Source organism: Tursiops truncatus, chromosome 2 (assembly GCF_011762595.2).
Source record: "Tursiops truncatus isolate mTurTru1 chromosome 2, mTurTru1.mat.Y, whole genome shotgun sequence".
In the NCBI taxonomy this organism is placed as follows: Eukaryota; Metazoa; Chordata; class Mammalia; order Artiodactyla; family Delphinidae; genus Tursiops; species Tursiops truncatus.
The window spans coordinates 166,327,448-166,341,571 of record NC_047035.1 but is presented as its reverse complement, the minus strand read 5'-3'; the positions used below and the strand labels follow the sequence as shown (position 1 = coordinate 166,341,571).

At 40.7% G+C, this 14,124-nt stretch overlaps 1 protein-coding gene across 1 annotated transcript in view; it reads right to left on the bottom strand.

The window, feature by feature from the left end:
- The window catches only part of MYO3A (myosin IIIA), a 178,029-nt gene that overhangs the window by 80,754 nt on the left and 83,151 nt on the right, over positions 1 to 14,124 (bottom strand). The window contains exon 14 of the mRNA XM_019933176.3: positions 9,988 to 10,190. Within this exon, the coding sequence (XP_019788735.2) occupies positions 9,988 to 10,190 (203 nt within the window). The remainder of the gene's footprint in view (positions 1 to 9,987; positions 10,191 to 14,124) is intronic.

The following is a 14,124-nucleotide window of genomic DNA, read 5'->3' as shown; positions in this document are numbered from 1 at the left end:
CTGGGAGAGGTTGGTTCACGAGGTCTAAGGAAAGAGGCCGTCTCCATAGCACAGCAATGCGAGGTGAAGCGGCAAGTGCTGACGCAGAAGCTGCAGCAAGTTATCCGGAGGATCTAACTAAGACCATCCGTGAAGGTGGCTACACTAAACAACAGATTGTCAGTGTAGACGAAATAGCCTGTATTAGAAGAGGCCATCTAGGACTCCCATAGCTAGAGAAGAGAAGTCAATGCCTAGCTTCAAAGGACAGGCTGACTCTCCTGTTAGAGGTGAATGCAGCTGGTGACTTTAAGCTAAAGCCAATGTTCGTTTACCATTCTGCAAATCCTAGGGCCATTAAGAATTATGCTAAATCTACTCTGCCCTCTAAAGCAGTGGTCCCCAGCCTTTTTGGCACCAGGCACCGGTTTCATGGAAGACAATTCTTCCAGTGGCAGAGGAAGCCTCGCTCGCTCGCCCACTGCTCACCTCCTGCTGTGCGGCCCGGTTCCTAACAGGACTGGTACCGGTCCACGGTCCGGGGCTTGGGGACCCCTGCTCTAAGTGGAACAACGAAGCCTGAATGACAGCACATCTGTTTACAACATGGTTTCCTGAATAATTTAAGCCCACTGTTGAGACCTACTGCTCAGAAAAAAGGTTTCTTCCAAAATATTATAGTTCATGGACAATGTACCTGGTCACCCAAGACCTCTGGTGGACAACAAGGTTAATGTTGTTTTCATGCCTGCTAACACAGCATCCATCCTGCAGCCCATGGATCAAGAAGCAGTTCTGACTTTCAAGTCTTATTAGTTAAGAAGTATATGTTGTAGGGCTACAGCTGCCACAGACGGTGACTCCTTTGATGAATCTGGGTAAAGTCAATTGAAAACCTTCTGGAAAGGATACACCATTCTAGGTTCCATTAAGAACATTCATGATTCATGGGAAGAGGTCAAAATATCAGCATGAGCAGGAGTTTGGAAGAAGCTGATTCCAAGCCTCATGGATGACTTTGAGGGGCTCAAGCCTTTAGGGGGGAAGTAACTGCAGATGTGGTAGAAATAGCAAGAAAACCAGAATTAGAAGTGGAACCTGAAGATGCGACTGAACAGCTACACTCTCATGGTAAAACCTGAACAGCTGAAGAGTTGCATCTTACGGATGAGCAAAGAAAGTGGTTTCTTAATATGGAATCTACTCCTGGTGAAGATGCTGAGAAGACTGTTGAAATGACAACAAAAAACTTAGAATATGACATAAACTTAGTTGACGGAGCAGCAGCAGGGTTTGAGAAGACTGACTCCAATGCTGAAAGAAGTTCCACTGTGGGTAAAATGCTACCAAACACCATCGCAGGTCACAGAGGAATCGTTCATGAAAGGAAGAGTCAATCGATGAGGGAAACCTCATTGCCTTTTAAGAAGTGGTCACGGTCACCCCAGCCTTTAGCAGCCACCATCCTGATCAGTCAGTAGCCATCAGCATCAAGACAAGACCCTCTACCAGCCAAAAACTGACAACTCGCTGAAGGTTCAGATGATGGCTAGCATTTTTTTTAACAATAAGTATTTTTTAATTAAGGTATGTGCGTTGTTTTTTTAGATGTAATGCTACTGCACACATAAGAGACTACAATATATTGTAGACATAACTTTTTTTTTCCAATTTATTTATTTTTGCTGTGTTTCATCTTCGTTTCTGTGCGAGGGCTTTCTCCAGTTGTGGCAAGCGGGGGCCACTCTTCATCACGGTGCGCGGGCCTCTCACTATCGCGGCCTCTCTTGTTGCAGAGAACAGGCTCCAGACGCACAGGCTCAGTAGTTGTGGCTCACGGGCCTAGTTGCTCCGCGGCATGTGGGATCCTCCCAGACTAGGGCTTGAACCCGTGTCCCCTGCATTAGCAGGCAGATTCTCAACCACTGCACCACCAGGGAAGCCCAAGACATAACTTTTATATGCACTGGGAAACCAAAAACTTCATGTGACTTGCTTTATTGCGACATTCACCTTATTGCAGGGGGCTGGAACTGAACCTACAATATCTCCAAGGTGTGCCTGTATTCAGTTGAATTCGAGATGACAGCAAAATATCCAGGTTGTTGGAAATGAAAAACATGAACTTGGGGACTTTCCTGGTGGTGCAGGGGTTAAGAATCTGCCTGCCAATGCAGAGGACACTGGTTCAAGTCCTGGTCCAGGAAGATCCCACATGCCGCGGAGCAACTAAGCACAACTACTGAGACTGCCCTCAAGAGTCCGCGAGCCACAACTACTGAGCCCACACGCCGCAACGACTGAAGCCCACGCACCTAGAGCCCGTGCTCTGCAACGAGCAGCCTCTGCAATGAGAAGCCCGCGTACCACAAGGAAGAGTAGCCCCCGCTCGCCACAACTAGAGAAGCGCAGCAACGAAGACCCAATGCAGCCAAAAAAAAAAAAACCAAAACACATGAACTTGGCAGACAGCAAGAGGTACATCTTTGGCTGTCAATCACACAGAGCTACCCATTGAGCCATGATGTCAGAAGAAATTGCTAAGTGTGAGGATATATAGAGAAAAGAGAAACGCTCCAAGAACAGATCTTTGATGAGTATACATTTTGGGAATGGATGGATAAATCTAAGTCAGAGAAGAAAAACTCAGAGAAGAGTCCAGTCATGGAAGCAAAGACAGGCGAGCATTTCAGGAAAAGGGCATCACAGGCTCAGATGCTGAAGTCAGATGGTGGCATCCTTTAGAGCTGGCTGTGTTCATACCTTCTACGCCCCCAGCCATTATTTGTGGCAGTCACTAGTAATACTTCGATGAACATGAGCGTTGTACACAAGCAAGGTTAGAACAAAACAAAAAGTGTAGTTCTTGCCTTTTCTCACCACAAAATAATAAAATTCCTCTAAGACGGGCACAGCATATAATTTAGTTTGCTTTGTGCGAATGAAATCACATTGATTGCTCTATGTGTCACACCTCTAACGCTTAAATGATGCAGTGCACAATTAGAGGAGTGACTCATATATGCAGACACGCATAACTGGTGGTGTTCTCTCTAATTATCAGTTTACTGAGGATGGTAATTTGACAAGACCTGGAGATGCTATAGGAAATATACTGATCTTTGGTAGATAAACAATTAAGAGAATTAAAGGAACAGGAAAGGAAGACACCTCCAAAGATTACCCATCTCATGTTCTGCCTTAACTACATCCTTAAAGGCAGAGAATCTTCCATAGCATCCCACACACGCTCGTGTGATTAGTGGTTCCCAGGTCAGAATGGCCCGGGAACAAATGCAGGGGCTCAGCAAGTCACCAGATAGTACAGCTGACCCTTGAACAACAGGGATTTGAACTGTGTGGGTCCATTAATATGCAAATTTTTTCAATAGATATTTTTAAATTGTGTGTAGAATATCATGTGCAAGACTTACAGTGGAGAACCTATCTTTACAGGCATAAGGGGAGCGACAGTTAATATAAGATTAACAATGTGCTACTATTCTTACTCTTCTATCACTCTGCTTTCAGAGTTACATTATTGTACAGCATGCCTCTCTCTCGTAATTGGAGAAGCTGCGTATCAGCCTATCAACACAAAGTAGTTTTCTAAAAAATGTACCAATGTTTCCATTACTCTATGATGAATATGGCTGTAATATGCCCTAAAATTTTATAAGATTCTCTCATTAGTGTATCGGCTGGGCTACGGTGAAGCAATTGTATCAATGACACCAGGTGACATAAGGCAACCACACTGCTGCTTCTTCCTTATCGATGCACGCATCCTTGTCCCTGTAAGTAAATATGAATTTCTTCTTCACATTATCTTTTCCTTTTTGATGTTTAGTGTTAGTATAACACCTACAGTGTTTTGTATCATCTAAGACAATACTGATGTAGGTACTGGCAGACGATTCATCTTGTAGACAGACGACATAAACTTATGGCACCAGTAGAGACAGTACAGTACTTTCACTGTATTTTCTCTTCCTTGTAATTTTCTTAATAACATTTTCTTTTCTCTACCTCAACTCACTATAAGAATATAGTATATAATACATATAATATACAAAATATGTGTTAACTGGGTTATCAGTAAGGCTTCTGGTTAACAGTAGGCTATTAGGAGTTAAGTTTGAGGAAAGTCAAAAGCAGATTTTTGCATAATAAGCAGATTTTTGACAGCAACGGGGGTCGGCGCCCCTCAACCCCCCACTGTTCAAGTGTCGTTGTATTCTCTGGCTCCGGCCCACCCCTATAGCGGAGCCTCTAATGCTTCCTCGGGGTCCCACTCAGCCATTTGCAGGAAGGCCCTCCAGGCCGTCTCATGTGCCCTGGACCCTGGGGATCACTGTGCAGCCAAGGCCTCTAACACCTCAAATCTACGACAAAGTCCTCACCAGGGCGCGACTCACCCCCCGTGTGAAACCTTGGAATATTCGACAAAGGGACCTGCAATGAGGCGTGGAAAGCCAGCAGCGCAGCCTTGCATTCACAGGGCCCCATGAAGTGCTCACGAAACAGTGCTTCTAGCGTGTCCTGGTTGTTACACCTCCTTCCTCCAGGACTCCCTCCTCCAGGATATCCAGTCTCCTCGATCCGCCCGACCCTTGCCGTCTGCCTGCTCACTCTCCGCAGATGAACTCACTGCCTACTTTCCTGCGAGATCAGAAACCAGCCGGTGATGGTGATCAGCAAGCTCTGGATCAAAGCATGTGTGGCTCCTGGGAGACCATGCGCTGCTGTACACGGGAATCCTGTCTTACGGCTCTATAGCTCCTGGGCCTAGAACAGCTCCTGGCACTTAGTAGGTACTCAGTAAATATTAGCCACGTGGGTGGAAGAATGAATGAATGTTGGGCTCTGGAGTCAGAGAGACATGGCTTCAAACCCCAATTCAGTCACTTATTAGCTTTTTGACATTAGGCAACTTCTTATAATTTTCTTGGTCTGTTTCCTCCTGTAGAAAATAGGCAATAAACCCTGTCATGTTGCTGAAGGAATTAAGAGAGATTATGGAGGTAAAATGCCCAGCACAGTGCCTGACACAGAGTAATTGATCCATAAATAATATTTTCTCTTTCTCCACAGCAGAGAGCACACATCTGCCATTTGCTTGATGTCTCCTGCAGCGTCTGGGAAAGTGCTGGGCATGTGAGAGACATGCAAGCAATGCCTGCTGAACTAAATTGCAGTAACTGGAGAAAACTGCAGTGAAACAGCAACTCATTTATATTTATGAGCATTTTCTAGCATTGACTTCTGTATGCTCATTTTCTTCTTGGAAGTGAGTAGCCTCTTTTTAAAATTTCCTCTTTAAAATCATCTACATTTAGGAAAGGCTTTAAGTCACAACTTATACGACAGCAGCAACATGAGAAATACCATCAGTATAAAACTAAATGTGGTCAGAGATGGGGGTAGGATGACATGAGTAGAGGCAAAAAAAGAGAAGAAAAGAATTTATTCCATTCAAAGAAAGGGTAAGTTCTTTTAAAAAATTGTCTACTCTGATTCTTCTCTGCCAGCTCAGATCCATTCTTCATTCTTCTTTGCCTTGTTCTGTGACCCCCAAATCTAACCTCTACAGACTGGCGCTCCCAGGCTCCCTTGCTCTCTGGCTTCCAGCTGGGTTCAGCCAACAGGGAGCACAGGCAGGAGGCTGGAAGGAGGGAGAAGAGGTCGAGGTTTTCCTCCCCTCACTTGCTCTCCTTCTCCCAGTAGCTGTACAGTTGTCCCTCAACAACCACGGGTTCTGCATCCACGGATTCAACCAACCGGATCTGTGGATGTGGAACCTACGGACACAGAGGGCTGACTCGGCATCCGCGGATACGGCAGAGGGCTCTGGAACCAATCCCTCGCAGACACAGAGGGACGACCATATTCCTTTAGGCAGCAGCTCCCGACAGGCAGCAGTCCTCCACAGCCCTACTTCTCACCAGGCTCTGCAGTGTGGTCCCTCCTTCTGCCCTTCAGACCCAGGTGTAGGAATGATTTCTCAATGCTGTTCATCTGTGGGCATCTCACCGTTTATTCTTGGTTCTTCAATACCCTCTACCTCTGTAAACAGTCCTCTCAGTTAAACCCTCTGAACTGGTTCTTTCCTTCCAGTTCCTGAATGATAGGGTACATTTATATTTATCATTTTAAAAAGGGCCTACTAAGAATTCTTCTATTACATCACTGATATTTTCATTTTTAAAGATCATTAAAAAAGCTTCCCTAGAATTTAACAATGCAATTCAAATTAAGTAAAGTAAAAAAACAGATGTAAAAAAACCTGGAAAAATGGAAGAATTATAAGGCAGATGTACTTGAATTATTACTGAGATATATTTCAACCTGATAGTAAATTGGAATACTTTTCCCCAATAAACAATGTTGTAAAACTATAATCCTTTAGGCCAGCTGAAAATAAGCTTACTTTCTTAATAGTATGCCTAAAATACGATCCTAATTGTGCTATTTCCTGGACTATATGGTGCAATAGTTCAATAAGCATGAATGAGATTATTTGTATGGTTACAAATCCAGAGCCTCACTGTGTAGCTGCTGAGGGTACTGCTCACATCATACTCTACATGGATGGCGCTGCAGCACACAACTCCAGGCAACCCGCTGCGATGGTGCCCTTGACACTGTGCAACACTGTGGCCTCATCTAAATCCCAATAATTCAGCGTCTTAGGTGGACATTCCCCAAAGACCTGAAGGACGGAATCTTACACAGTTATGAGAGCAGGAAAGACTGTTCTGAGAACCAGTTAAGTCTCCACACTTGGAAGAATCAACATTGTGAAAATGACACTACTACCCAAAGCAATCTACAGATTCAATGCAATCCCTATCAAACTACCACTGGCATTTTTCACAGAACTAGAACAAAAAATTTCACAATTTGTATGGAAACACAAAAGACCCCAAATAGCCAAAAATGGAGCTGGAGGAATCAGGCTCCCTGCTTCAGACTATACTACAAAGCTACAGTAATCAAGGCAGTATGGTACTGGCACAAAAACAGAAATACAGATCTGTGGAACAGAATAGAAAGCCCAGAGATAAACCCACGCACATATGGTCACCTTATCTTTGATAAAGGAGGCAGGAATGTACAGTGGAGAAAGGACAGCCTCTTCAATAAGTGGTGCTGGGAAAACTGGACAGGTACATGTAAAAGTATGAGATTAGATCACTCCCTAACACCATACACAAAAATAAGCTCAAAATGGATTAAAGACCTAAATGTAAGGCCAGAAACTATCAAACTCTTAGAGGAAAACATAGGCAGAACACTCTATGACATAAATCACAGCAAGATCCTTTTTGACCCACCTCCTAGAGACATGGAAATAAAAACAAAAATAAACAAATGGGACCTAATGAAACTTCAAAGCTTTTGCACAGCAAAGGAAACCATAAACAAGACCAAAAGACAACCCTCAGAATGGGAGAAAATATTTGCAAATGAAGCAACTGACAAAGGATTAATCTCCAAAATTTACAAGCAGCTCATGCAGATGAATAACAAAAAAACAAACAACCCAATCCAAAAATGGGCAGAAGACCTAAATAGACATTTCTCCAAAGAAGATGTACAGACTGCCAACAAACACATGAAAGAATGCTCAACATCATTAAACATTAGAAAAATGCAAATCAAAACTACAATGAGATATCATCTCACACCAGTCAGAATGGCCATCATCAAAAAATCTAGAAACAATAAATGCTGGAGAGGGTGTGGAGAAAAGGGAACACTCTTGCACTGCTGCTGGGAATGTGAACTGGTACAGCCACTATGGAGAACAGTATGGAGGTTCCTTAAAAAACTACAAGTAGAACTACCATATGACCCAGAAATCCCACTACTGGTCATATACCTTGAGAAAACCATAATTCAAAAAGAGTCATGTACCAAAATGTTCACTGCAGTTCTATTTACAATAGCCCGGAGATGGAAACAACCTAAGTGTCCATCATCGGATGAATGGATAAAGAAGATGTGGCACATATATACAATGGAATATTACTCAGCCATAAAAAGAAACGAAATTGAGCTATTTGTAATGAGGTGGATGGACCTAGAGTCTGTCATACAGAGTGAACTAAGTCAGAAAGAGAAAAACAAATACCGTATGCTAACACATATATATGGAATCTAAGAAAAAAAAAAAAAAGGTCATGAAGAACCTAGGGGTAAGACAGGAATAAAGACACAGACCTACTAGAGAATGGACTTGAGGATTTGGGGAGGGGGAAGGGTAAGCTGTGACAAAGTGAGAGAGTGGCATGGACATATATACACTACCAAACGTAAAATAGATAGCTAGTGGGAAGCAGCCGCGTAGCACAGGGAGATCAGCTCGGTGCTTTGTGACCACCTAGAGGGGTGGGATAGGGAGGGTGGGAGGGAGGGAGACACAAGAGGGAAGAGATATGGGAACATATGTGTATGTATAACTGATTCACTTTGTTATAAAGCAGAAACTAACACACCATTGTAAAGCAATTATACTCCAATAAAGATGTAAAAAAAAAAAAAAAGTCTCCACACTTGCGTAAGACCTGGAGGTTCCTCCAGGTATGGGTGGCAAAGGCACTAACATACATGCCCACTAAGTTCTGGGCCCCAGCACACCTTGATAACAGGAGCTGCTATTTACTGACATTGTCAGTGTCCCATGTACTGCGCGAGATATTATTTCTAATCTTCACACAACTATCAACACTACTACTGCTAATAAGGGCTTAAACTGCATGGGGTTCTTTCTATGTGCTCTTCATTGCACTAAATACTTTACAGGCATGATCTTAATAGGTAGGTACCACTGCTAACTCCTTTTTAAAAATGAAAAACTGAGGTGCAGAGAGGTTAAGCATTTCAAATTCTAACACACAGTAGGTTGCAGAAACAAGATCCTATAAGGGTCTTTAAGGTTTAAATATCTTACCCAAGGTGGAGTACATGTCAGGGAGCCACAATTCAAAGCCACATTTGCCTAAAAGTCATGCCTGACATTTTTGGAATTGAAGACCAAAGGATAATTTTCTACACTGAAGGCTGAGCTCAGAGGTCGGCTCCAAGCAACTTATATTCACAATTTATCATAAACTGAATGACAGCAAATTTGAAGGCACTTATAATTAAATACTAATGTACTTGTACATAAAGGAAGCTTATGTTCCTGAGAATTTAACATATAACACATAACTACAATAATGTAGATATGTTTGGCATAAAACCAACATAAGAAAACTGGAAGACTCTAAATTGCCACAACTTTAAAAAAAAATAATATAAAGACCAGGGTACAAATTCCATGTTGTGATTAGTTTTTTCATAAGAACAACAAACAAAGATGTTTTGGAATCATGAGGACAGGAGAAAAGTTTTGTCATTCGGCTACAAACTGAGGAACTCACTCAACCTAAAAGGAACTCACTCAACCTAAAAGAACTCACTCAACCTAAACTTCCCAGAATATGGTGTTGGTGGCTTATGAGCAGGCAGGAAAAAGAACACTACAATAAAGCCCCTTCCTGCATCCTGTTTTTGTTTGTTTTTTGGTCCCTTGTGTATAAACATTGGGAAGCATAGAATTAATACAAAGATCTATTTATATATACCAGCACTTAAAAGAAAAAAAATGACTTGTTATTTCTAATTAAATTTCATACTTGTTTTGTGTAGGGAAGTATATTCTCTCCTACTTGAGAAATTACTCTAAGTTATCCTGTTAGTACCTCTACGATGGGCTTAGGCTTTCTATCTGTTTTCATAAACTTTAGGCTATTTATTAACTCCTTTACTGGATGTAACATATGAGAGTAAGACAGTGCTGAGGCATCTCTGCTTCCAACAGTAAATGCCTCACACATAGTAGATGATCAATAAAATTCTGTTGAAATTTTGTTAAATGAGTAAGACATTTTATTGTTAAAACAAAAGCATCATCTTTGTCTACATTTCCCAGAAAATAGGAAATATGTGACATGAACTTACATGGCTTGGTGGATAACTCGGGATTTCTCCAGAAGGTATTCAGAAATCTGTGCTCCCACGACAGCCCCAGAAGGGGTAAATTTCATTTCTAAGTATTTTCCAAATCGGCTGGAATTGTCATTTATAATAGTGCAGGCATTGCCAAAGGCTTCCACCAAATTATTCATTTGTAAAATCTTCTCTTGCAGGGTTTTGTTATTAGCCTAGAGAAAATGTCAAGATATTAAAAAAATGTAAAAAATTAATTTTGTATAGAATGGAATGTCTCTTCTCTGATAAGCACTTTATGTAGATGTAAACATACAAGTGCATCTTCTTGGTTTGTTGCCAGAAGTTACAACCTAGTATATTTTTCCCCTCCTGCTGGTACATTCACTCACTTCCTTTCTTAGAGGGGCGAAGAGATCCTTTACACTTTTTCTATTCAAATATAGTTCTGTTAAGTTCCTGATTTACAAACACAATTTATAAGCAGTCTACGCATACTGAGGTACATCTCAAACTTTGTTATTCCTCCTCTACCTATATGGGTCCCCATCCACAAGATCCCCAAAGCTGTGGACCAAACTTCCCTTGCTTCCACGGAAGCTGTCAAACTGGCAACTAGAGGAGTAAAGATAACGTGTGAACTCAGAAGTAGAGGAGAGGGAATAATTGTGAAAATCAAGAACAGCTCGGCTGTGTGGAAGGGAGATGTGGATCCCTGGTCCAGGCCAGCGGGCCTACGTGGCTGGCCCTCCATTTTCTCCTACACCATCTCACATTTTCCTTCCCCAAAACAAGCATCATGTTGGGTTTTTTTTCTTTACCACTTTATTAAACTGAAATTCCACCAGAAAATTTATTTGGGTTAACAACCAACCTCTTTTAGAAGGCATCCCCCCTCTTAGAGGTTTAAGGAGGTATCAGTCATTCACATCTTAGTAGAAACAGATCAAGTGGATTATTTTCAGTGTAATACCTTGCTGAAGTCAGCTGTGTTAAAGGTACGGAAATGTTTATGTAAGGGAGGAGCAGCAGGTATTTCTGGAACATAGGCTACATTAGAATTTGGGGAGGGTCGAGGGGGCATTCACAGTGTGGTTTTGGGGGCATATAAGGATTTTGGATATCCTCTAAAAGAGGCAATAAGGGGAGAGAAAAGAGAGGAGCAAGAATTGGGATCATTGACTCTTTTTAAATGTTGTTTGGGGCTGGCCTTGCACTCATGAAAAAGGTGAGAAAACATCAACCACCTGTATTAGGTAGCAGTGCCCTGCTACGTTAGGTTTTGAAGACTGTGTATTACAAAGGTAAATTCCATCCACCAAACATACCATTTTTGCATCTGCTAAATCTTTACCAAGGAAATAACTAAAAGACACACTCAGTCCCGATAAGGGTAGAATTCTTTTGTTTTTATATCACCATCTCCAATTAATATCAAGTCACATTTTTAGATATAGCACAAGATAAAGATATTAAATAAACGTTAGATGTGCTGACATCCACAAAACAACATTCGTACAAGTTAATCCATTGTTGACGAGAGCCTCTATTGACTTCACAAATCAAGAAAGAATAGCAAAGGCCCATGCGGAAGGCCCCTGAGTAAATTTATTCAGGTGTTCAACTCTTCCACGCCAGGAGGGTATGCTGTGCCACACACCATCCCAACTCTCTCCAAAATGACGTTTATTTCAGTGAACTTAAAAGCTTGTAGAGTGATGCTTATCCCAGAAGTAAGGAGAGGGAAGTGGATGGGCAAGGGGATGGGGAAGGGATTGAGATGACAGCCCTGAGGTAGGCCCCCCTTCCTGGCCTCTACTGGCTCTTCCAGTTCTGAGGGGTCACAGGCCTGGTTACTAGTATATTTCTATTCCATACCCACACCCATGATGGAAAACATATAACCAGTCAATTGATTTTTAACAGGAACATGAAATTCTTCTGACAATGAATTAGACTCAATTAAGCAGCTGTTTTGACACCATGAGGCACCCTTTTATATATACAGTGGTTGGGTCTGGCCTTGTACCCACAGTGCTTTGTAGCACAAGATTCCTATAATCACTGTGACGGCAAAAATTTTAAGATGACTCTACTTCTAACTATGCAAATCACTATAAACATTTTCGCAGGGATAAGTCATACACAATGATTTTTCTTTTTTAGCCATTAGCCTAATGAGAACACATTATTCTTGATTTATCTTATTTCAAGGACTCTACTTGGAAAATCAAACCAAGTCTCTATCCTCAACATCCCATTTTTAAAAATTAAGGTAAAATTACATAGAGATTCACCCTTTATATAGTTCTGAAAGTTTTTACAAACATATGTGACCATAAATCTCCCACTATAGTCCACATACAGAACAATCCCATCACCCCCCAAATTGTCTCATTACTCTTTGCAACCCTTCCCTCCACTCTCAGCTGCTGAACGTCCCTGATTTGGTTTTGTGCCTACGGTTTTACATCTGCAAGAATGACACAGCAAGTGAACCCTACATGTAGTCTTCTTAATCTGCTTCTCTGACTTGGCCTAAAGCATTTGAGATTTATCCAAATCTTTTCCAGTGAGCTTCATTGCTTGTATCAGTGTTCATTCTTTTTTATTGCTGAGTAATATTCCATGGCATGGATGTACCATAGTTTGTTTATTCATTTCCTAGTTCTGTTGTTTCCACTCCCTGGAGATGATGAACAAAGCTCCTATAACTTATCTGTCTGTAGCTTTTTTGTATGAACATGGGTTTTCATTTCATTTGAACAAATACCTAGGAGTAGGATTGCTGGGTTGTATGATAAGTATGGTTAGACTTTCTAAGAAACTCCTGAGCTGTTTTCCAAAGTGGCTGTACCATTTTGCATTCTCATCAGCAATACACGAGTTTCATTCAGTTCCTCTATGTTCTTGCCAGCACTTAGCATTGTCAGGTTTAAAAAAAAAAATTTAGCCATTTTAATGGCTATGTAATGGTGTCTCACTGTGGTTTTAATTTGCATTTCCGTAATGACTACTGGTGTTGAACATCATATTTTCATTTGCTTTTTTTGCCATTTACATATCATCTTTGCTGAAATGGCGAGTCAATTTTTTTGTTCATTTTTAAATTGTTATTTGATTTCTTATTATGGAATTTTAAGAGTTTTTAAAAATATATCTTCTGGATACAAGTCTTTTATTAGAGTGTCTCTGAGTCTGTAGCTTGTCTTTTCATTTTCTTAACAGTATCATTCAGAGAACAGAATGTTCTTAATTTTGGTGAAATCAAACTTTTCCCTTTATGGATTATGCTTTTTATGTTGCATCTAACAGCTCTTTGCCTGACCCAAAATGACAAAAAACAAAGTTGACTGACTTAATTTTCTTCGAGAAATTTTATAGCTTTTGGTTTAATCTGTAGGTCTATGATCCATTTAAGTTAATTTTTTATAGCATGTGCGGTCTAGAGTAAGGTTCAATCCTTTTGTATGTGCATATTCCAGCACCATTTGTTAAAAGACTATCATTAATTGACCTTGCACCTTTGCTGAAAATCAATAAATCATATATGTGCAGATTCTTTATTCTATTCCATTGATCTGTATACCATCTTTTCTTTAATAACACACTGTCTTGACTATCACAGCTTTTACAGTGAGTCTGAAATCAGGTAGCATTTATTAATCCTCCAATTTTGTTCTTTTTCAAAACTGATTATTATAGTTCCTTTGCCTTTCCATATACATTTTTGATTCAGTTTGTCAATTTCTAAAAAATAAAATCGTGCTGGGATTTTTACTGTAAACTACATTGAATCTACAGATCAATCTGTGGGGAATTGACATCTTAATAATCTTGAGTCTTTTAATCCATGAACATGTCATATCTCTCCTATTATTCAGGTCTTCTTTGATTTCTTTTATCAACTTTTTCTATTTTTCAGCATACAAATCTTTTACATGTTTTGTAAGATCTAGATTTCAATAGTTCATGTTTTATGGTGCTAATATAAATAATACATTTAAGTTTAAACTGATCATTGTTAGTATGTATATAATATATAAATATAATTGATTTTTGTATATTGACTCCCCTTCATCTTGCTGGTAACAAAGGAAGAAGAAGTAAGGAAAGCATTCAGAGAATACGTTAGGGCAAAAAAGAGAG